This window comes from Pelodiscus sinensis, chromosome 5, assembly GCF_049634645.1.
Source record: "Pelodiscus sinensis isolate JC-2024 chromosome 5, ASM4963464v1, whole genome shotgun sequence".
Lineage (NCBI taxonomy): Eukaryota > Metazoa > Chordata > Testudines > Trionychidae > Pelodiscus > Pelodiscus sinensis.
In genome coordinates, this window is record NC_134715.1 from 3,405,907 (window position 1) to 3,427,457 (window position 21,551).

General features: G+C 45.8%; 1 protein-coding gene across 16 annotated transcripts in view; it reads right to left on the reverse strand.

The window, feature by feature from the left end:
• EPHA5 (EPH receptor A5) overlaps positions 1–21,551 on the reverse strand; it is a 259,608-nt gene that overhangs the window by 64,221 nt on the left and 173,836 nt on the right. For all 16 annotated transcript variants that reach the window (XM_075929256.1, XM_075929255.1, XM_075929250.1 and 13 more), the window contains 2 exons: positions 16,343–16,467; positions 4,796–4,955 (listed from right to left, as the gene is read on the reverse strand). In XM_075929256.1, coding sequence (XP_075785371.1) covers positions 4,796–4,955; positions 16,343–16,467 — 285 coding nt within the window. The remainder of the gene's footprint in view (positions 1–4,795; positions 4,956–16,342; positions 16,468–21,551) is intronic.

Genomic DNA, 21,551 nt, shown 5'->3' on the forward strand with positions numbered 1-21,551 from the left:
AGGGGATGGGGAGGGAAAGGAGAGGAGAAAGAAATGGGAAAAGAACAGCCAATTAGAGTGTCCATGCTAAATGAAGCTGATAGAGTGGGTTCTAAGTAAGAACATAAGAACGGCCAGATTGGTCAGACCAAAGGTCCATCCAGCTCATTACCCTGTCTGCCGACAGTGGCCAATGCCAGGTGCCCCAAAGGGAATGAACTGAACAGGCAATGATCAAGCCATCTCTCTCCTGCCATCCATCTCCACCCTCTGACAAACAGAGGCTGGGGACACCATTCCTTACCCAGCCTGGCTAATAGCCATTAATGGACTTAACCTCCATGAATGTATCTAGTTCTCTTTTAAACCCTGTTATAGTCCTAGCCTTCACAACCTCCTCAGGCAAGGAGTTCCACAGATTGACTATGCGCTGTGTGAAGAAGAACTTCCTTTTATTTGTTTGAAAGCTGCTGCCCATTAGCTTCATTTCACTTAAGTACTTTCAAGTACCCGGTGTTTGGCTTTTTGTGTCAGTAGGATGTGGAATGTAGCGGGTAATCCAGTTAAGGTCTTTGTTTAAGTCTCTATGGCAGGTACCAAACTTGTAAATGAAATTAAGCTCTGCAGTTTCCCTTTCTAGTTAAGGCCCACTAAATAACACTCAGAGGTGGTCCCATCAGCCTCGGTTCTCCTGCTCCTCGTGTGCTCCTATCAACCTCCCACCTTGGAGATGGTGGGGAAACTTGAATTAAGGTATGGCGACTCCAGCTAGGTAATTAACATACATTGCGTACCCTTAATTCAACCTTCCTCTGATTTCAACAGGAGTTAGGCACCTAAATATTTTTGAGGACCCGGGCCATAGGTCGTTTTCCAAAGCCCACTGAAGTCAATGGGCCCCAGTAGAGCAAAATATTTAAGCGTGTGATTAAAACCCATCTCTGTTCTGCAAAGCTTTTAAGCATCTGCTGAAGTCCTGTGTCAAGCCAATGCTGAAGTGCTTTGCTGAATGGGAGCCAATCCGCCGACTTCAGTGAGTTTTGCATCAGGCCCTAAAGCTTTGTGCCTCAGTTTCTCCATCTGCAAAATAGGCATAGTCACTCAGAGGGGCTTGTAAAATAATTAACGACTGGCGGTATATTATTTTGAAACTGTGTCTTGTAAGGCCGTGTTAACATCTTATTGCTATTGCTTTGAGAGTATTTCCAAGATAAGTCATTCCAAACTATTATTATTTTGGCTTTGCGATATTAGGTCATGATGGCACGCGACCAAATGGGCAACAAAGTGCCTCTACATTACCGATCAATATTCTGAAACAGGGTTACTGAACTACCCTAAATTAGAAACTTTTCTACTGCATCCAGCTCTTGCCCACCATCACACAGCATTATTTTCTACTCTAATATGGTTTGGTTTCTACTCCTAGCATATGATTATAGTGGTTAATGCAATCAGAAATACATTACACAGAAAATTCTTATTGCATTAATGTTGGCACCACTCCGCTATTTGCCTTGTGTTCCCTCAGCCACCGTCTCCTCCGTTCCTCTGTAAAAGGTAACTCTGACTGACGTGCCAAGATTATATCTTTTTTAAAGAACTGAAGATGACTTTTCAACGAACCCAGGAAGCCGTAATTACACCGCTGATGAACGTAAATTTATAAGGAAAACATGCAGCATGACTCGCTCGTCACCAAAAGAGCGAAGAGCGTGTTTACAATCACAAAACCCCTGTTGCATGCAAATAGCGTCAAAGATTAATCCATGTCAGTTGCACAAATTGAAATAGGTACACAGAGTACATATTTGCTGGCAGAGAAAATGATCAGTGACACCGCTGAGAAGAATAGGTAAGCAAGAGACCTCATGCTACCGAAGGCATTTCTGCACAGGAGGGATGTTAAATTTCGATGTATCGACTAATCGAGTAGTCAATGGAATTTCCATCAACGACTCGATTAGTCGATGGAATTTCCATCGACTACTCAATTGGTCAATAAAGGGGGATACTCACCATCCCACTGTGCCTCTCCCTTTGAAATATACAAGAACCGCCAAAGGAAGAGGAGCAGTAGTCGGGACTCGTGCGAGTGAGACTTTCAATCCCCGCTCTCACCATTTCCCCGCTGTCCTCTGCCTCCCCTGCTCCCCGTGGAGATGGTGCTGGTGGGAACCAGCTTTAAAGCCAGCTCCCCCCCACTCTCCCCACTGCTAGAGGCAGCAAGGCGGGGGGAAGTGACTAGTTGAGGTCCTACTCGACTATCCGATAAGTATTTGCTTATCGGATAGTCAACTAGTCGACTAATTGCTTACATCCCTACCCTTTAGTGCGTGACAAGTCCCAGTGTAAACTTGCATCACGCTAGCAGGATCTGCCCAGCCAAGCAATGCGTGGCAGAGTAGATTCATGCCCTGCCTTGCTGGGCACTAAAACTGGACCGCTTCGGACTTGATCTACGTGGCAAACAGCTGAAAACTGACCCTTAAAATAGACTCAGGGCCCACATATTCTACAAATCCATGGAATTCAGCCCACCGCAGAATTCTGCTCTGGAATCTCAGCTTCTAAAGTGTTCAGCTTTCATGGATGCTGGAGACATGCACCAGGTGCAAAGTGATGTGGCAGCATCTACCTGAGCATGCAAGCAGCCTGCGTTTCCTCCCAGAATCTGCCATTTTGCTGCAGTCAGAACCCCAGCGCTTTGTTTTCTATTTCCCCATCTTCCTCAGATCTGGCTGTGTCTGCCTGTTGCTCGCCAGCTACAAGAGGGAGCTAACGGGTGACAGGGTCCTGCTTCCAACACCATTACATCAAGCCACATAGCCTGGGCTACTTTCAACTGTGAGCAATGGCTGGGGAGAAAGGATATTTCATGGCGAGAGGCGTTTTCCAAAGCTGTCAGTCTATGTAACTGGCTATGAATTGACACGTCTCTGAGAGTGCACTCACCGATTTACCTCCCAATTCTGCAAACACACAAGTGCGTAACCGTAAGCACATGCCTTGATCCACTGAAGTTAAGCTAAAAGTGAAGTGTATGTGTGCAAAGTGTATACTGGAGTGAATCCTGAAGAGAGCAAACTTTGCCCTCTATTATAGAATCACAGAACACTATGCTAGCATGATGCAGGTTTACACTAGGACTTGTCACGCACTTAAGGGTAGGGATGTAACAGGAAGGAACCTCAAGAAGTTACCAAGTCCAGTCCCCTGCCCTCACGGCAGAACCAAGCACCATCTATCTCCAGTGATCGAGATTCTGTAACCTTCCTAGGCAATTTATTCCAGTGTTTAACCAGTTAGGAAATTTTTCCTAATATCCAACCTAAACCTCCCATTGCTGCAATTTAAGCCCATTGCTTCTTGTCCCATCTGTACTATTATTATTTTGAGAATTTTGGTATCGCCAAGGAAACTGTGTCTTGGATCAAGACTCATTGGGCTGTGAAAACACAGAAAAAAACACCACTACAGGTTGAACCTCTCTTGTCCAGCCTTATTTGGGGCCTGATGATGCTGAACCAAAGAATTTCCCAGACCGCAGGAGGTCAGTGCAGTCTAGCAGCATTACCAACACTTCTACTGCTTACTGGGCTCTTAGAAGACATTTAGGGTAAATCAGAGCTAAATAACAGCACAGAACACTGAGAGCCAGGACTGGTGGTTGCAAACAAACTTCATGGGACCCCAGAAAATTTGGCTACACCCATGAAAAGTGGACATCAGCTAACTAAAAATCATTCTGGATGATGGAGGTTGCTGGTTCAGAGAATGCCGGACTAGAGAGGTTCAACCCATAAAGTCAATAGGACTGTACAAGAGAGCAGAAAACTGCCCATCTGTCATTTATGCTCAGGACATAATCTTCAAATACTCAATCTTTAGGTAACCAGAAACTTTTTTATAAACCAAACAACATAATTAGCCTTCAAGGAGAACTTTTCTCTTCCCCATCCCAATGCTCATTTGCGCTTCAGACCTTTTGACGCAGCCCTTCCAAAAAAGAGCATTGCTTGATTTTGTGGTTCGTATTGGTAGAGATAAATTACATCTTTTCACCTTCACGAAATTAACCCCCCCGCATACCTTTAAAGGATTTCTCCTCTCATAACCCTCCCCCCTAAAATTCAGATGAAAAGTTGACATCTTGGAAATATTAAGAGCACTGGGACAAGGAAGAAAACTATATTTGCCACCTTAAGTACAGGGCTTGCTGCAGGGAGACTGTAATGTTCCAATAATCTCTTTGATGTCAAAGCTCTTTCTCTGATCAATACAGCACAAGTGATGTTGGGAGGTATTTCTATTAGAACCTTTTTCCAGCGACACACGCAAAAGATATGTCAGAGAGGCCTCGGAATCCTCCACAGGCCATAGTAAGAGGTTTACAACCATACAAAAGCCTGGTGAAATATATGAGAGTCGCTCTTCATCCCTGGCACAAACGTTCAAGGCTTCTAAGGGGAATTCCTGATGATGAGAAGACTACTGCAGTGAAAAGCCAGCCACCCAGGACTGTGTAAATGGCAGAGACAGAAACAAAAGAAATTCTCAAACCAACCAGTTTCATGAACTTCCTACTTTAAAACACACCCTGAGTTCTCATCGCCTTCTCGACTAAATGAAATGAGGAAAACGGAATCCAACCTGTCCAACCCAACATCATGCCATGACTGATGCTTCTTCCCTAAACGGATCAGGTCAAAGAGAGAAAGAGGATGACAGAATCCCTTGCAAAGATATTGATCGGCTCACTCTTTTCTGGGCACCACATCAGAAACATGAGCTGACAGTAATTAAAATGACTTACACACTGGGCTGGTTTCAAACTCAAATCTTCGACTGAAGCCACCATAGCCTGCTGCTGTGCGAGCTCGGATCTGGAAGATATATGCTGATGCTGGTTTCAAGCCATCCGCCGTGACGGTCGTCTCTTTCGATTTGATGATGGTGTAGCTGGTTTCTTGATCCTTTTTCCCCCCCCAAAAAAATGCAAAGTTCAAGCACGTAAAACAATAAAATTTGCAAAATACGAATGGCTAATTCACACAGCACCAATAAGAATACGAATGGCCACACCAATGTGTAAGGAACAAATAATCGAACATGCATTAGTCAGATCCTCTGCCCCACACAAATCCATGTGAAGATTACATACCGCAAAGACATGGGGTCCAATTCTCTGTTGCCGTACACCTCATAGAGCAGTGTTCCTTAAACTGTGTTCCATGACACACCAGTGTGCTGTGAGGCAGTTGGAGGTGTGCCGCGGAGAACAGAATTCAAAATGGACACCTTAAAGGGGCAGGCAACCTTTTTTTTCCCCCTCAATAACTCCCCCCCCCCCCCCCCCAACGCTTTTTCCCCGGACCTTTTTTTTTTGCTTAACAAAAAAATCCCTTGGCGTTCCTCATAAAAACAAAATCATTGTTCGGTGTTCCTCGGTCTTAAAAGTTTAAGAAACACTGTCATACAGTCATTTACTTTGCGGTGAAGTGGATGTAAAATATAACTGGTCAGACATTTTTCAACAAAATGTTTTGTTTGTTTTTAAATCAGGAAATGCTGATTTGTGGAAACCAAAACTTTCTCTGGTCCAGGATGGAAGTTCTGAATGTGAGCAGAGAAAATACGAGATGTCCATCTCTCTCCCCCCGAATAGCCAATAGCCTAGTGACAGGGGCACCCACTCTGGCCCATTATGAACATAAGAACGGGCACACTGGATCAGACCAATGGTGCATTGTCCTATCTTCCAACAGTGACTCATACCAGGTGTCTCAAAGGCAATGAATAGAACAGGCCAATCATCAGGTAATCCATCCTCTGTCATCCATTCCCAGCTTCCGGCACTCAGAGCATGGGGCTCCATCCCTGACCCTACTGGCTAATAGACACTGAGGGGCCAATTCTCCGTGAATTTATCTAGACTCTTTTTACTCAAAGCCTGTTATAATTTTGGCCTTCGTAACATCCTCTGGCCAAGAGTGTCACAGGTTGAAGGTATATTTAATTTTCTGCCCTCCAAAGTGGAAAACTTCCAGCAGGACAGAGATTGACACTTTCTCTAGCCTGGTTGTGATACACAGCAGGGATGTCACCTAGATCTCTTAGGGTACGTCTACACTTGCTCCCTAGTTCAAGCTAGGGATGCAAATGTAGGCGACCAAAATTGCTAATAAAGTGGGGATTTAAATATCCCGCGCTTCATTAGCATGATCTCGCTGGCGCGTTACTCCGCTCAACAGCTGATTCGAACCAGGAAATGCATGCTAGGCCGCGTTAGTTCGAACCAAACCCCTTGGTTCGAACTAACGTTACTCCTCAAAAAATGAGTCTCTCTCATTAATGACACTCTCTCGTTAATTAATCACCCCATACGCAAATTCACAAGGTCACATTTTCTTTCTAATGCAGAATTTAGCCAAAAAAATCAAAACCTGGCCGTTTGTAACCAAGTCTTGCTTTCGGGCCACAACGCCCCTGACTTAGGGCGTAGCAATTTTCATCTACTTTACACAAGGGTCAATGCAAAGGGCCCGATCCTCACTTCCACGAACGTCACTTTCTGCACCTCTGGCAATGCAAAGAGACCTCAAGGCAAGTACAATGTATATCTGCACTGTCAGAGCCGTGAAAATCACCATCTACCATCGCAACACATTTGTTTAAATAACTTAATTTTAGCTGAGCAGGCAACGAAATTTTTGGGCGTAAAAAGTACAAAATAATAAAGCACTGTAAAACTTAAAAAAAATCAGTTTTCTCCAAATTTCAGTTGTGTTGACATACCTCCCCTCCCCCAGATTTCTCTCTAGCATCTCTAAGGGTACTCATACCACTGGTTGAGAAACACTGCTTTACATCTTTCTGGCAACATAAAGAAGACTTAAAGTGAGCCTCTGTACATGACACAGTGCACCTCAGTGGAAATGAAAATCTGCGCTATCATCTTGGTTTTATTCTTGGTTAGAAATACTAAAGAAAAATACTAAACATCCAATACACAAAACCAGACAGATTACAAACACACACATTATATAACGGTTCCAACACCCTTTTTTTGTGTGCAATGAAGACCTTTTAAACAAATGTGCCGAAATAATTCTGCATACAAATACGTTTGTAGTGTTAATGAGCACTTTGTGGTCGTCTTTGACTTAACATCAGACTCGAATGATTGGTAATTACCGCTAGAAATATTTACTGTACTAAATAGTCAGCATCTGATCACGTAAATGAAGGGCAACAGGGCTGAAAAGAGTTTTGGTTTTTTTTAATCACTTTCTCTCGTCTGATGTCCACGATGGCATATTAAGGAAAACACACGACAGATATTTTAGGGTCTGACCCCATGCTTTTTGAAGACAAGGGGCATTGGTCACAGTGAGGTTGGCTTTCCAGAGGGTTCATCTGAACCTTACCTGTGACAGATCAAGTGAGTTTGAGCGAGGGTTGCCAGGAGTGCGGTATTGGTATTTCTGTTTTTCTCAGACAGAAGGCCACTTGGGACATTCTTCCCCTGGCAGGGATGGGGGGAATGGGAAGTGGAAGGAGCTTCTTTTTTTTTTCGGTCTCCTCTCCTCTATCTGTCGTGTGTTTTCTTTGATAAGATAACGAGCCTTGTGGATAAGGGAGAAGCGGTGGATGTCATTTACCTAGACTTTAGTAAGGCATTTGTTACGGTCTCGCATGATATTCTTATTGATAAACTAGGCAAATACAACTTAGATAGGGCCACGATAAGGTGGGTGCATAATTGGCTGGATAACCGTAGTCAGAGAGTTGTTGTTAACGGTTCTAAATCCTGCTGGAAAGGGATAACAAGTGGAGTTCCTCAAGGGTCTGTTTTGGGACCCGTACTGTTCAATATCTTCATCAATGATGTAGATATTGGGATAGAGAGTACGCTTATTAAGTTTGCAGATGATACCAAACTGGGTGGGGTTGCGACTTCTTTGGAGGATAGGGACATAATTCAAAATGACCTTAGCAAGTTAGAGAAATGGTCAGAGGTAAACAGGATGAGGTTTAATAAAGAGAAATGCAAAGTGCTCCACTTAGGAAGGAACAATCAGTTCCATACATACAAGATGGGAAGCGACTGTCTAGGAAGGAGCATGGCAGAAAGGGATCTAGGGGTCATAGTGGACCACAAGTTGAATATGAGTCAACAGTGTGATGCTGTTGCAAAAAAAGCAAATATGATTCTAGGTTGTATCAACAGGTGTATTGTAAGCAAAACTCGTGAAGTCATTCTGCCGCTCTACTTTGCACTAGTTAGGCCTCAGCTGGAGTACTGTGTCCATTTCTGGGCGCCACATTTCAAGAAAGATGTGGAGAAACTGGAAAGGGTACAGAGAAGAGCGACAAGAATGATTAAAGGTCTAGAGAACATGACCTATGAAGCCAGGCTTCATGAACTGGGCTTGTTTAGTTTGGAAAAAAGAAGATTAAGGGGGGACATGATAGCGGTTTTCAAATATCTAAAAGGGTGTCACAAGGAGGAAGGAGAAAATTTGTTCCTCTTGGTTTCTGAGGACAGGACAAGGAGTAATGGGCTTAAAGTGCAGCAGGGGAGGTTTAGATTGGACATTAGGAAAAAATTCCTAACTGTCAGGGTGGTCAAATATTGGAATAAATTGCCAAGGGAGGTGGTGGAATCTCCCTCTCTGGAGATATTTAAGAACAGGTTAGATAGACATCTGTCAGGGATGGTGTAGGTGGAGCTTGGTCCTGCCTTGAGGGCGGGGGGCTGGACTCGATGACCTCTCGAGGTCCCTTCCAGTCCTATTATTCTATGATTCTATGATTCTATGATTCCTCCCCCCCATTTTTTTCCACTCAACCAATTTTTTCTCTGACATGTTTGTGAAAGTAACTGGCAACCCTAATCTGAACTCTAGCAAGTGGTTCAAACTAAGGCTGTGTCTAGACTACATGCCTCTGTCGGCAGAGGCATGTAGATTAGGGTTGTAGGCAAAGGGAAATGAAGCCGCGATTTAAATGATCGCGGCTTCATTTACATTTACATGGCTGCCGCGCTGAGCCGACAAACAGCTCATCAGCTGTTTGTCGGCTCGCGCGCTAGTCTGGACATTCCCCCTGTCGACATCAAAGCCCTTTGTCGGCAGCCCCGTTATTCCTCGTGGAATGAGGTTTACCGGGGCTGCCGACAAAGGGCTTTGATGTCGACAGGGGGAACGTCCAGACTAGCGCGCGAACCGACAAACAGCTGATCAGCTGTTTGTCGGCTCAGCGTGGCAGCCATGTAAATGTAAATGAAGCCGCGATCATTTAAATCGCGGCTTCATTTCCCTTTTCCAAAACAACAAATCTACATGGCTCCGTCGATGGAGCCATGTAGTCTAGACGTACCCTAAGAGAGGGAGTTGTTTGCTCCCATGATTGGGGTGAAGAGAAAGAACTACGGCACATGTAAGTATCAGCTTCAAAACCCTGCAGCCTGTTTTGGTCAGGGAATAACTTTGGTTGGTTGTTATCCTGAAAGTCCTACGTTCAAAGACAACAACAGCACCCCGAAGGAAGGAGTAGGAAGACTTTGGACATGACATTAATCCTTCTTGGGCTGAGGGAGAAAGGTATGATCTTCCTCCATTTTCTAATTAAAAGATGAAGAATTTGTCTGGCCTGGCCAAAAATGGAAAGAGCCGTTCTGTTTACTTTCAGAAAGCGATTACTCTTAAAGCATGTGATTCAAGCCTTAATTTTCCTCACATACGGGAACGTGCTTTCTTAATGTATTGTTGTACAGGGCTGTCTGGCAGGAGAATGCAAATTAAGGTAATGACAAATGAGAAGTGCTAAGAATGACATAGCAATTAGCTGAATGAATAGCGGGGAGGAAACGGGATATGAATATTAGTTCAAATTCTGACCCGCGTTTCAATCCAATTAGGTTCCAACCTCATTTATGTTTGCTATCTGCAAACTTTTGAGTGCATGAGCTTTATTATTGAAAATACCAAGCTTCAACATTTGCCAAAAGCAAATTTCAAAGTATATACTTAATTTTATAGTTTACATTTACTTTATTTTGTTTAGTTACACGAGAAAGCTCATTTTCAGTTCTTTCAAGACACTTAGACCTCCCCAGACTCCCTTTGAAGCCAATTAAACTACACACATGAGGAAAGTTAGGCCTATGTTTGGATTTAGTGCCCCAATAGGATAACAGAAACAATGTCACATGACTTTTGGGTGAGCCCACGACTGTGTAAATTATGAATAGCTACAACCGGCCCTCATGAACAATTTGCAGAATGGAAATTATTTGAGGAAGGCATTTGAGAGTAATCGGAATAAAACTGTTGTGATCCATTTAAAGACAATTTGCAAACACAGGAAAAAAAACGAGAACAATCCACCATTTTTCATTGTTCGTCATGAATAGTAAGGAGTGTCGACTAAAACATCCAAGATAATCTGCTCAAAGGCAAAGGCAAAGGACATTTGTAAGTGATGTTACCAAAGAATTAATGACTGTTTGTTTCAAGCAAAGAAAAATTCTGCCTCCTCACTTCATCTCTTCCTCACAACATCACCATTTTTGAAAGAGCTTGGTTTTCAGTGCCGAGGACAGTTCAATTTCAATCAACACTTCAAAAACAATCGAGGGCACTTCAAATGCTGCATGCAAATCTTAAAGCATGTCATCGAGGGAATGCAGAGGCAAGGAAGGGGAGAGCAAGACAACTTTCCTAGAACTATGCGGAAATGCAAAGACATTGATCAACCAAATGACTTTTCTCTCTGCAATATCCGTGTTTTGGGGACTTCCTGTAGTGATGACATTGGGTCCCATCCTGAAATGAGCCCTCTGTGGGCAAACCCTATGCTTCTATGGAGTTAGATACAGGATTGAGACCTTAGTGGGCTTCTTCCCATCTCTACTGTGTACCTTGCACAACTCCTCTGCTTTTGGGACAGCCACCATCTTGGCTAACACAAGATTGAACCAAGAACCTCCAGGATGAAAAGTGGGAGATGCTTTGAGACAATGAACCAAGGCTTGTTAGTGGGGGCTATAACAGCCTCATATCCTCTGAGGATTGGGTACAGCCATGCTCAAGGAAGCCAAGCAACTGCCCTACCCATATGCCCCTAGGGAGATACATCATCCGAAAGAGGTGGGAGGAACTGGGGCAGTATTGCACACTCCCTGGAAGTCCTGGGAAGCTGAGATACAATCCCTCCATAGATTTCCACATAGCATGTGCTTGCCCCATTCTGCCCCAGAGCAGGGCTATGTATACCCTACAGTATAGCCCAGCCTGATGTTACAACTGCCCATTGAATGCCTTAGGCCATGTTTCTCCACTTGCCACTCTGGAGATCAATCTTCTGGCACTCGATTTAGCGGGTCTAGTAAGGACCTGCTAAATGGAATGTTGAGGGCACTCCTGATCAGCGTCAGAACGTGAGGAGTAAGAGAAGTTGATGGGAGTGTTTCCTCCTGTCGACCTCCCACTGTGGAGACTGTACCAAGCTCGGCTAGGTAAGTTGACTCCAGCTACATTATTTACGTAGCTGGAGTTATGTACCTTAAACTGACCTTCCGGGTCTACTATACACCTGTTAGTCCAGGACAAAGGGACACACCTGGCCCATCACACAGACAAATTAACCTGAGGGTCAGATTTTCAAAAGGTTTCAGAACCCAGCACCTCCCCCCCCCCCAGAGAATAACTGAGTACTGAATGCAACTCTGACCCCATTTGGGTATGTTGAGTGCTTTAGAAAATCTGTCCCTGAGGGGTTTCTCAGAGAGGAGCACAGGGAATGATAAAACAATGGGGTTATTTTACACTAAAACCATGACTGTGGAGTTTGTGCTTTTTGGCACACGAACTACATTGTCGTTGGCGGACAAACCGGTTTACTTTCAATGCAACGTATTCGCACCCGGATGTCATTCAGCATAAAAGATGGTTCCCCGCTGTTTATGGGAGCAAAATTCCATTCCCTTGGGCCCTAGTCAAGGAATTTCAAAGATGCAGTAGGCAGCAGTATCAGCAAAGACTTTTCAGGGTGACGACTCTGTTCTAAGTTCCCTAACGATGTTGTTGCTACATGCCGTTGTGCCAACCTATTTAAGCAGCACTGCCGTATTTCAGTGCGACTTGACTGATAGTTGCTGAATGTTGTAGGGATCTCTGTGGTGGGGGAAGCAAGGGAGAAACCGACATGCAGGTGCCTGTAGCAGCTCTGTCCTAACATTGCATTGACTCTGTGGACAAAGGCAGCACAGCTGGCACGCTGGAGAACAATCGCTGAACGGGTGAAAGGCCAACCTTCTTCTTTGTACTGTTCTCCAAGCACAGCGTTTTGCATTCATCCAAGACAATTTCCACAATCAGAGAAATAGAATCCTGCACACAGCTGAGTAGAGCTGGTCAATTTTTTTTTTCTGTTAGAATTGTTTCATTGTTCAACAGAAAACTGAGTTTTCAACACAAGTTACTTTTTAGGGACAAGAAAAGGAGGGACAACCCCTAATTTTCTGCAACAAGTTTTGATGAAAAAAAATACATGTCACAAATGCACCATTTTTTCCCCACTGGAAACAGAAATATTTTTATTTGGCTATTTACCACGGTGTCTCGTGGGAGTTGTCGTGTGGTTTCCTCTTGTCCTCTATTCTTCTTTATGGGCCAAGCTTCCCAGACAGACTTTGTCTCCCATGATTCATCATGGTCATGGTACATCAGAGGAGACAGAACCTGATCAAGGAGTGTGGCCTACAGAAGAGGAGGAGAGAGTGAGGAATTTGAACTACCAGTCCCATTGAATACTACAGCCCCATTTCAGAATCAACATATTTCTGTCTCAGATGATTTCCCCAAATAGCTGAAATTTTCCCTGGGGAAAAACACCCCTCATTTTCTACCCAGTTCTGTAACCATGCACCTCAGAATTTTTTGACACCATAGGGAACTGAGGAAATTCAGAAATGCTTAAGAGGATATATTATACGATTAACTCCTGCTATTGTTCCTAGGAATTGTAATCCTCATGCCTCTTTGAAAATCCCAGTCAAGATTTACAAAAATAACTAGGGATTTGGAGCGCTTCCGTTTTTGGACTCTTAACTCAAGATGCCTTAAATGCTCTTCATTTTCAGAGCTTGGCTGCACTGCATTTTTTGAAAACCAGGCCCTTTTCACGTGCTCCAGGATTGTGCATCCAAAACACCTCATCTCACTAGCCAGTTTTGAAAATCGTGACATAGGTGCATGACTGTCACACCCCATTTGCACAAGTGAATGTGTTATCCTGTGTACTGTAGTGACTTCACTTTTTTTAAAAGTGAGACTTTTTAAGTTTGACTCTAATGGACTAATCAAATACATACACTTACTAGAAACCTGTTACACATTTTATTCTTCTGATGGCCAAACACAATTGGATTGGTCAAGCCAGGTGAGTAGGGTGAGGAAATAGATGGCAATACCCATTATATAGCACTTTCTGCCAGGAGATCCTAAAGTGTTTTACCAAAAGTGTGTGGTATTACCACCCCTTTTGTACAAGTGGGGGAATTGAGGAACAAAGAAAGTGATTTGCCCAAGGTCACTCGGGCAGTCAGTGGCAGAGCCAGAAACAAAACTCAGACTCCTGAGTCCCAGACAAGTGAATAATCCACTAGGCCACACTATTACCCTTTCCTCTGGTCAATGTTTCTGGGAGCCGAAACCGGCTGGCTGATGGAAGGACAGTTTTCCATGACCGTGTCTCAGACAACTGGACTTTGTTCGGCTCTCTTGGATCTCTCCTTCCCTCCTCAAAACTCATCCTTATGATCTGATTGTCAGCATTACTAGCAGCTTTCCTCCCTCCTCGGCTACCTCCCCCTTCCTGTCCCTCATCTCTTCCCAGATTAAAAAGCCTCTTCCTCTGAACCACTCCGATGTTAGTGACTGTGAAGACCCAGAATAGTGCCCCTATAGGTGACACTTAGAGCCACCATCCTTCCCTTCCCAAATCCCTGAGCTCTGCTGAGCGTAAACTCAGTACAGCTGAGGACTGAGTCTGGGTGAGCCTATAATATTTTCATCCTTCTTAAAGCAATCTGTTCCGGATAAGTGATACTTTTGGGTGCGGGGCTGGCTGGCATGTATGTGTATTGTGAGCAGTGAAAAGCTAATACCAAACAAATCAGATGTGCGATCGCAGTCAACACGTAAGTTCAGATGCTCATATGAAGTTTATCCAAATTCTGCATGTTTAGAAACCCAGGCTAGGAGTTCCGTTAATCCAGCTGCCCTGTGAGGTATATTTTGTTCCAGTCCGGTAAGAAGAAGCACCAAAAAGCCTTGTTCAAGGTGCGTATGGAAGCCCAGAGGCACTGAACAAGAGAATTATGCAAAAGAAAAACATCCCAAGCCTTTAGAAAGCACAAAAAGGTTCCAGTGGGAGATTTAGGCAAACAGTCACGGGGCTGCTGACTTGATCCAAAACTACAGGTTGAACCTCTCTAGTCTGGCACCCAACTAGTGCTGAACCAGAGAATTTGCCGGCCCCCGGGAGGTCACGATTATGTAGCGGCATGGCCAACACTCCCATTGCTTCGTGGGCTCTTAGAAGACCGTTAGGGGTAAATTAGAGCTAAAGGACAGCGCAGAACCCTGAGAGCCAGGACTGGTGGGTGGCTGTAAACAAATGTTATGGGACTTTGGAAAACTTGGCCACACCCATGAAAAGTGGACATCTGACAAACTACGATCACGCCGGCCCACGGGTGTTGCCACATCCAAGAGTGCCGGATTAGAGAGGTTCAACCTGTAAATGTATTTGTCCTGAATGATATGGAAAGTCGCCTTGGTTCTTAGCACGTTTGAGCCACAGCTCATTTTGAAGGCCTTGGGCTAAACTTCCCCCACCACATATAAGGGAGCTGCATGCACTTCCAGGGACCCAACTGGTCCCTCAACGTCTTGGGCCAGGGACTGATGGCTCTCTGCAGGACGAGGTTCTGGCTGGCTGTTATGTGGGTGCAGAGCACAAACGAACCTTCCCCATCCTGTGCAGCCCAGGACAATGGAAAGCAGATTTGAATGCCCAATGCACTGGGTCACACTTTCTGTCCCCGCCTGCTTGCTGAGGGTAACAGTTTGCCCCCCAATCAAGAGAGGGCTGGGCGGGTGCTGCCTCCCTCAGCAGATATCCTGTCTTCTCTGTTTGGATTCTCCCTGGGGCTCTCCTCAGAGCACGGCAGCTACACTCTGCCCCCAGGAGGGAACATGCCCACGTGGCACCATGGCATTCCCCATTTGCCTAGGTGCCCCCAGCAGATCAAGGCCCCATTGTGCTAGGCCCTGCACACTCACACGGCAAGAGACAGTTCCTGTGCCAAAGAACTCACGCTCTGAATAAACAAGACTGATGATGTGAGGAAGGGGATGCAGAAGACAACAGAGGAGAAGGGACTTGTCCAAGGTTAACCCTCTGTCCTTACTCTGACAAACCTCCTATGGACTTCAGTAGGGACTCTGCCCGAGGGAAACCTGCATAGGGCTTCAGGGTGTGGCTCCAACATGGGCAGTGCCTGAGGCCATGTCTGCACTCTGCGGAAGATCGCCACAATCAATCTTCCGGAGATCGATTTAGATGGTCTAGTTAAGACTCACTAAATCAAACTCAGTTGCTAAATCAAACTCTTGAAGGAGTAAGGGAAGCCAACGGGAACATTTGTTTCCATCAGCTTCCCACTGTGGGATGCTACCAAGCTCAGCTTAAGGGAAGCCGACTCTAGCTACTATTCTCTGTAGGTGGAGCTGCGTATATTAAGTCAAGCTGCTGGGTCCAGTGTAGACCTGGCCATAGGGCTTCGTACCATGCCTACCGCAATGGGATCCTGGCACGGGAGCAGCTGCCATAAAGCAAACCAACAGTAGCAACAATGGCAGAGATTCAAGCAGAGCACTGACGTGCCCTGGCAGGTGTTCCGATGGGCAATGAAATCAACGCCAGCTGATCCTCAAAGCCGAAGTGTAAAATTAAAAGTCGGGCTTGCCCGATGCTCTGAGTGGGAAGACGGATGCTAGTTCCCAAGCTCCTCTGATTCATAACAAATTAGTATGCTTTCATTTAATGCGATAAGACGGGCGCTGAAACTGACGTGCAGGTTTAATGTATTTGTTCAACAGAAGTGGCAGACTAATGGAAAACACCACACACATTTCAAGCCTTCCTAATCATTTCCCGCAGAATCCATCTGACATTGATTTACGCATCAAATCGCTTCATTCCCTGCCGCGCGTCGGCTAATTACAATTAAAAGCAAAGGACAGCCAAGAGCAGGTACTTAGGATGCTTTGCAATCAGCCAGGCGCACCTTTTCAAAATATTTGATTTCATACTCCAGGATGATGCCGTTGGGTCGGTCCGGCTCCTGCCAGGAAAGGGAGATGCTATTTTTAGCTATCTTGCCTTTTTTCACAATGCTGATTGGAGACGGGGCTGCAAGACACGAGAGAAACAAAACAAGAGGAGAGTTAGTCGGACCGCATCTTAGTTCCGCATCTAGATTCATCACTGCAATATACTACTAGAGGTCGAACCTGTCTAGTCTGGCACCCTCAGAATGTGATGGGTGGGGGAGAATGGGAGTCAGGCGAGTTTACACTGCAGTGAAGAGAAACCCAGAGACATCTGCGGGGCAGCGTGCTCGGCTTGGGGGGGGGAGTGAGGTAAGAACGTTGAAACTGAATCCTGGACCTACTCCAGCCCCTTTGGACTGTCCTACCAGCTATCACCTTGGGGTGCAGAAGTTCCTTGGCTCCTTAGTCAGAGCTGACTTTAGGGCAGGAGGGGGCAATAATGTTTGATGGGGGGTGGCACTCCAAGATTTTGGGAAGTGGTCAAGGGCTACACTTTTCTATGGAGAGGGTGCAGGGTCCGGGATGCAGGTTGGGTGCAGAAGGGAGCTTGGAGTAGCGGCTGGGGGGCAGGGGAGGGTGTGAGGTCTGAGAAGGAGTTTGGGTGAAGGAGGGGGTTGTGACCTGTGGCAAGGATTAGGGTGCAGGGTCTGGGAGTGGGTTTGGATGCAGGAGAGGATTCTAGCCTGGAGGAGGGGTGCAGGGTGTGGGAGGGACTTGGGTGCAGGAAAGGGCAGGGTACCAGAGGCAGCTTCCGGCCAATAGCTCTCTGAAGCAGGCTTCCCTGCCTGCCAGCAGCTCCTGGCTGGATGTTCCCTGCGGCTCTCTGACCTGGAGGAGGGAGGGAGAAGCTTCACACACTGCTCCCACTCCCTGCAAAATCTCTCAGCACCTATTGGCCGGAAACCAGCCAATGGGAACTCAGAAATTGTGCGGCACTGGCCTGGCCCTCAACAAAATCTCTCAGCTCCTATTGTCCAGTTTCCAACCAATAGGAGCTGAAAGATTTTGTGAGGGGCAAGGCAGTGCACAAGGACCCGCCCCTTCCTCCCTCTTCTCTCCCCCACAGCCACAGATCACCACAGGGAGCAGGGAGCTGTTTTGAGCAGCGCTGCACCCTGCCGCGGGGGACAGCAGGGCCGGATTAAAAGACTAAGCAGGTCACATCTGGCCTGGGGGCCATAATTTTGCTGCCCTTGCTTTAGGGCGTGCCTGCATGCGCTGCAACAGAAAACCCCGCAGCAAGAGAACCCAGAGCCTGCCTCACCTGACTTGGGCTCAGGACATGGGCTGCGGGCCAGCCGTTGCAGCGTTAGCTGTTGGGGTGAGGCTACAGCCGGGGCTCTGGGATTCTGCCCCCTTTCTGAGCATGGGCTCCAGTTAGCCCAATGTCTACGCTGCCATTTCTCCCCGCAGCCCACGCCCCCTGAGCCTGCGTCTATCGGCCTGGCCTCGGAGACGTGGTGCGAGGCCCTTACAGGCAGAGCCATAGCACGCTGCTGGCTGGTTAAAATCGTTCCACCTGTCGCTGCAGCGCAACCTCCGTGATGGATTGAAAAGCTACTGTGACCACCTTTCCCATGTCCTCACCGTGCTCATGAGCATTGCTGCCGTGGGACCCTGGAGCCCACCGTGACCTGAACGGAAACGGGAACAATTTTAACAGTGGCTCCGGTGTGTATACGGCGCTTGGGGCTGGCCTTTGCCAAATTAAAGGTGAGACATCATTTTACTATTCAGCCTGCCCCAGCTCTTGGCTCTCTCTACAGCTCACGCATGCACTGCAAGGAGACTGGGATGGCTTGTTTTCAACTCAAGAGACCTGAACAACTTTTCATGTGATCCCTCCCCTGTCCCCCACCTCCAGAGAAACAAAGGCCAGGGACACCATTCCTACCTAACCTCGCTAATAGCCATTGATGGACCTAACCTCCATGAATCTAGCTAGGTTTTTTTTGAACCCTGTTAAAGTTCTAGCCTTCACCGCATCCTCTGGCAGGGAGTTCCACAGGTTGACTGTGCACTGAGTGAAGAAAAACTTCATTTTGTTTGTTTTAAACCTGCTGCCTATTAATCTTGCAAATGTTTATTCCTGGATTGGACACGATTGGCAAGCTTGTGTTTCAAAAGCAGGCTCCTAAATCTAAACTTCTTCCAGGTAAACATATTTACCTGCTATTTCCTAATCGCTCCCCCCCACCCCCCGGCTTTCTAAGGACACTGTGGAGTTCTCATTCCCACATGGTCTTTTCTGAAGAGCAGGTCTCAGCTTCATAGTCACAGCAGCTTTCTATCCATACACTCCCATTGCCCAGAATTGAACTGCTGAGGAGGTATAAGCCAGAAAGTGGTGGAAGGCCCTGATTGTGTAAACAGTTCAATAGTTTCTAAGACCCGAAAGGGCCACTATTGTCATTCAATCTGACCACCTGCGTAACCAAGCCATAGCGTTTCACCATGTCCTTCAGCCCACATCTGATCGTTGAGCTAGCCCGTGTATTTAGAATGGCATCCCATCTTGATTTAAAGAATGCAAAAGATCAAAACCCTGCCTCTGACACATGAGTGCGCTTTGGATAAAGTAATAGGCTTGTTCCAATTACTGTGTGAACTAGAGATGTGATGGTTTACCCTGTTAACTGATTAACTAGTGGGGCTGGAAATAGCTCCCTGCTGCCGGGGGGGGGCCTACTGTGGACAGGGGCTGCACCAGTATCTCAGGAGCATCTCAAAACGAACAAAGCACCATCGCCAAGGGGATAACACGCTCAACTCCAATCCCAGATGTTGTCAGATTGCGTCTTGTGCACGTTCACACTTGAAAGGCCCCCCGCCCGTGGAATTCAAAAAGCCAAGGGTAGTGCCGTGTTCTGCTAGCCACATCACTTCCATTGGCTTTGGAAACTGACATGCCTAGCTACTGCGGCGTGCTGAACGCCCCCCGGTGTAGGGCAGATCTCATTTCTAAAGCCATCCTGGCCTGAAGACCTAGCTCTGACTTTGCCATGCGCCTTTCCTCTCTATTGCGTGCGGACTTTAATTTCTGGCTGCATCAGTAACCGCAATGTTCAGCGGCGGCCAGGCAGAACGCTGGCCTCTACCGGGAAAGAGAAGCGAGAGAAGAAACGGTGCAAGTGAACTCCCCAAGTAAATTAGAGAGGCAGTCACTGTATCCACTTTGGATCTTCTTCCAAAGACGTGTGAAACTGTCATCATGTGATAAAGACCAATTAAGTATATTTAATCATTCCCAGTGGTGCTGAAATGATACGGCAGCTGCTCGGCACCCTCCAACCGGCTGCAGTTGCAATGCGGCGAGCGGAGGAAGGAAAGGCTAAGTATTTCAGAGTGCTCCTTATCAAACCAAACGTGATTCAATGGGAGCCGTCAGACCAAGTCTGCAATCATTCCATCGTAAATGCCCGCCACTGGATACTGTGCTACATGATCCCAGGAAAATGAAAGGCTTACACTGAAAGTTGCTTTTTAAAGGTCACTGGTTCAGCCAGGACAATCTCCTTTTAATAAAAGAGAGCCCTACCCCACAGAAAAGTTTCATTCAGCATACACAATTCAGGATGTGTAGAAACGACAATCAATTTTGCACATAGGGGTGAGAGGGGTAGGAAGGAAGGAAATTCTTCTTGAAATCCTTGCCACGAGGTCAAAGGAGGGGATGTAAATAATACATCCTTTTGAGGCTGCTTACAAGCAAATCGGCACATGCGTGCGAACTGCAAACACAAGTCTCATACGAAAAGTGAGATATTCCATCATTTGCATTTATGGGCACTGAGCACCCAAACAATCACACATGGGATGAAGGCAGACGGAAAATGGAACCAGCTGCGAAATTGCTAATGTGCATTTTGCTTTCCCGAGTCTAAAATGAATCATAAACCCAACAACATCTCAGAAAATGGAGCGCACTTTTTTATGCTGTTTGTTAACATTTCCTTAATCGCTCTAAGTGGCCAGACTAAATGAATAAAAAGTCACTCTCAATTACCCATCATTATTCACGTCTGGATAACGACAAGGCAGGATTTCACAAGAAATAAAGGCCTTTTAGGACAGTTTTCATTGGTAACCTTTTATAATCACATTAGCACCGAATTAACCAGTGAGTCCCCAAACACAGTATCCAAGAAGTACTATACTGAGCCCTAGGAATACCTAATGCACAACAAAGTTTATGAGAATAAAATCTTAATTGTATTTTATGACGAACTAATGTTATCAGGTAAACGACCACAGAATCAAGATAAAATAATTTATCCAGGCTCTATAACTCATATTCAACATAATGCTACCCCTGTCCCCAATTAATTTTGCTTTTGTATATTTCACTCTGGGATAAACAGCAGCTAATGTTTCTTCATCTCACCGCCAGCCCTACATCTGGTACAGCTTTAGATTAACCAGGAGGGAAGGCTGGAAGGAAAACAAAAGTCCAGCTCATTCTTACTGCCCTAAGCAAGCTATTTTCCCCAAGCCAAGACCCTCATTTCACCCCTGATCTCTGTGGGTCCAAACTGTCAGTCGGAATAAAGCAGCACATTCAAGTCAATAGCAGCGTGCCAATTTACACCAATTGAGTTGGCCTCGTTTCCCCTTGTTCTCAGCTTTCCAACTACTTGGGCTTCCATTTCCTTTTAAAAGAAGATTAAAGTATCAGCAAGAAAAAAAAGATTCTGCCCTTACTGTCTTAGTATTGAAAGCCATGGTAGTCCATAGTGTATACGCAGCTAGGCTATGCACCTTAGCTTATTTTAGTCGTGTTTCGTAACTGCCGGGAATTTACTGAATCCGATTACATTTCTTTATGGGTTAACTTGCTGGGGTCTAAAATTTCAAACTTCTGAACACCTTGGCATTCTTTCCTAGCTCCCGTGCCAAAGTGGCCCAGCGGTCTGAAATCATGCCAACAGGCACAAAAGTCAGATTCATACCTAAGATTAAATCAAATCCATCCACTGTCAAGATAGAATCAAAGAAACGTGGTGTCGTTAAGACACAGTAGCAGAGGAGTCTGGCTGTAACCGGAGAAAAGGAATGTTGCAGGGTTGACAGGTAAATTAATGTTAGAGAGGAGACAAGTAACTCTGGCCACACTTCAAAAGCCTAATTTATTGCAAATTTTTTCATTCTGTTTCGAATTAATGA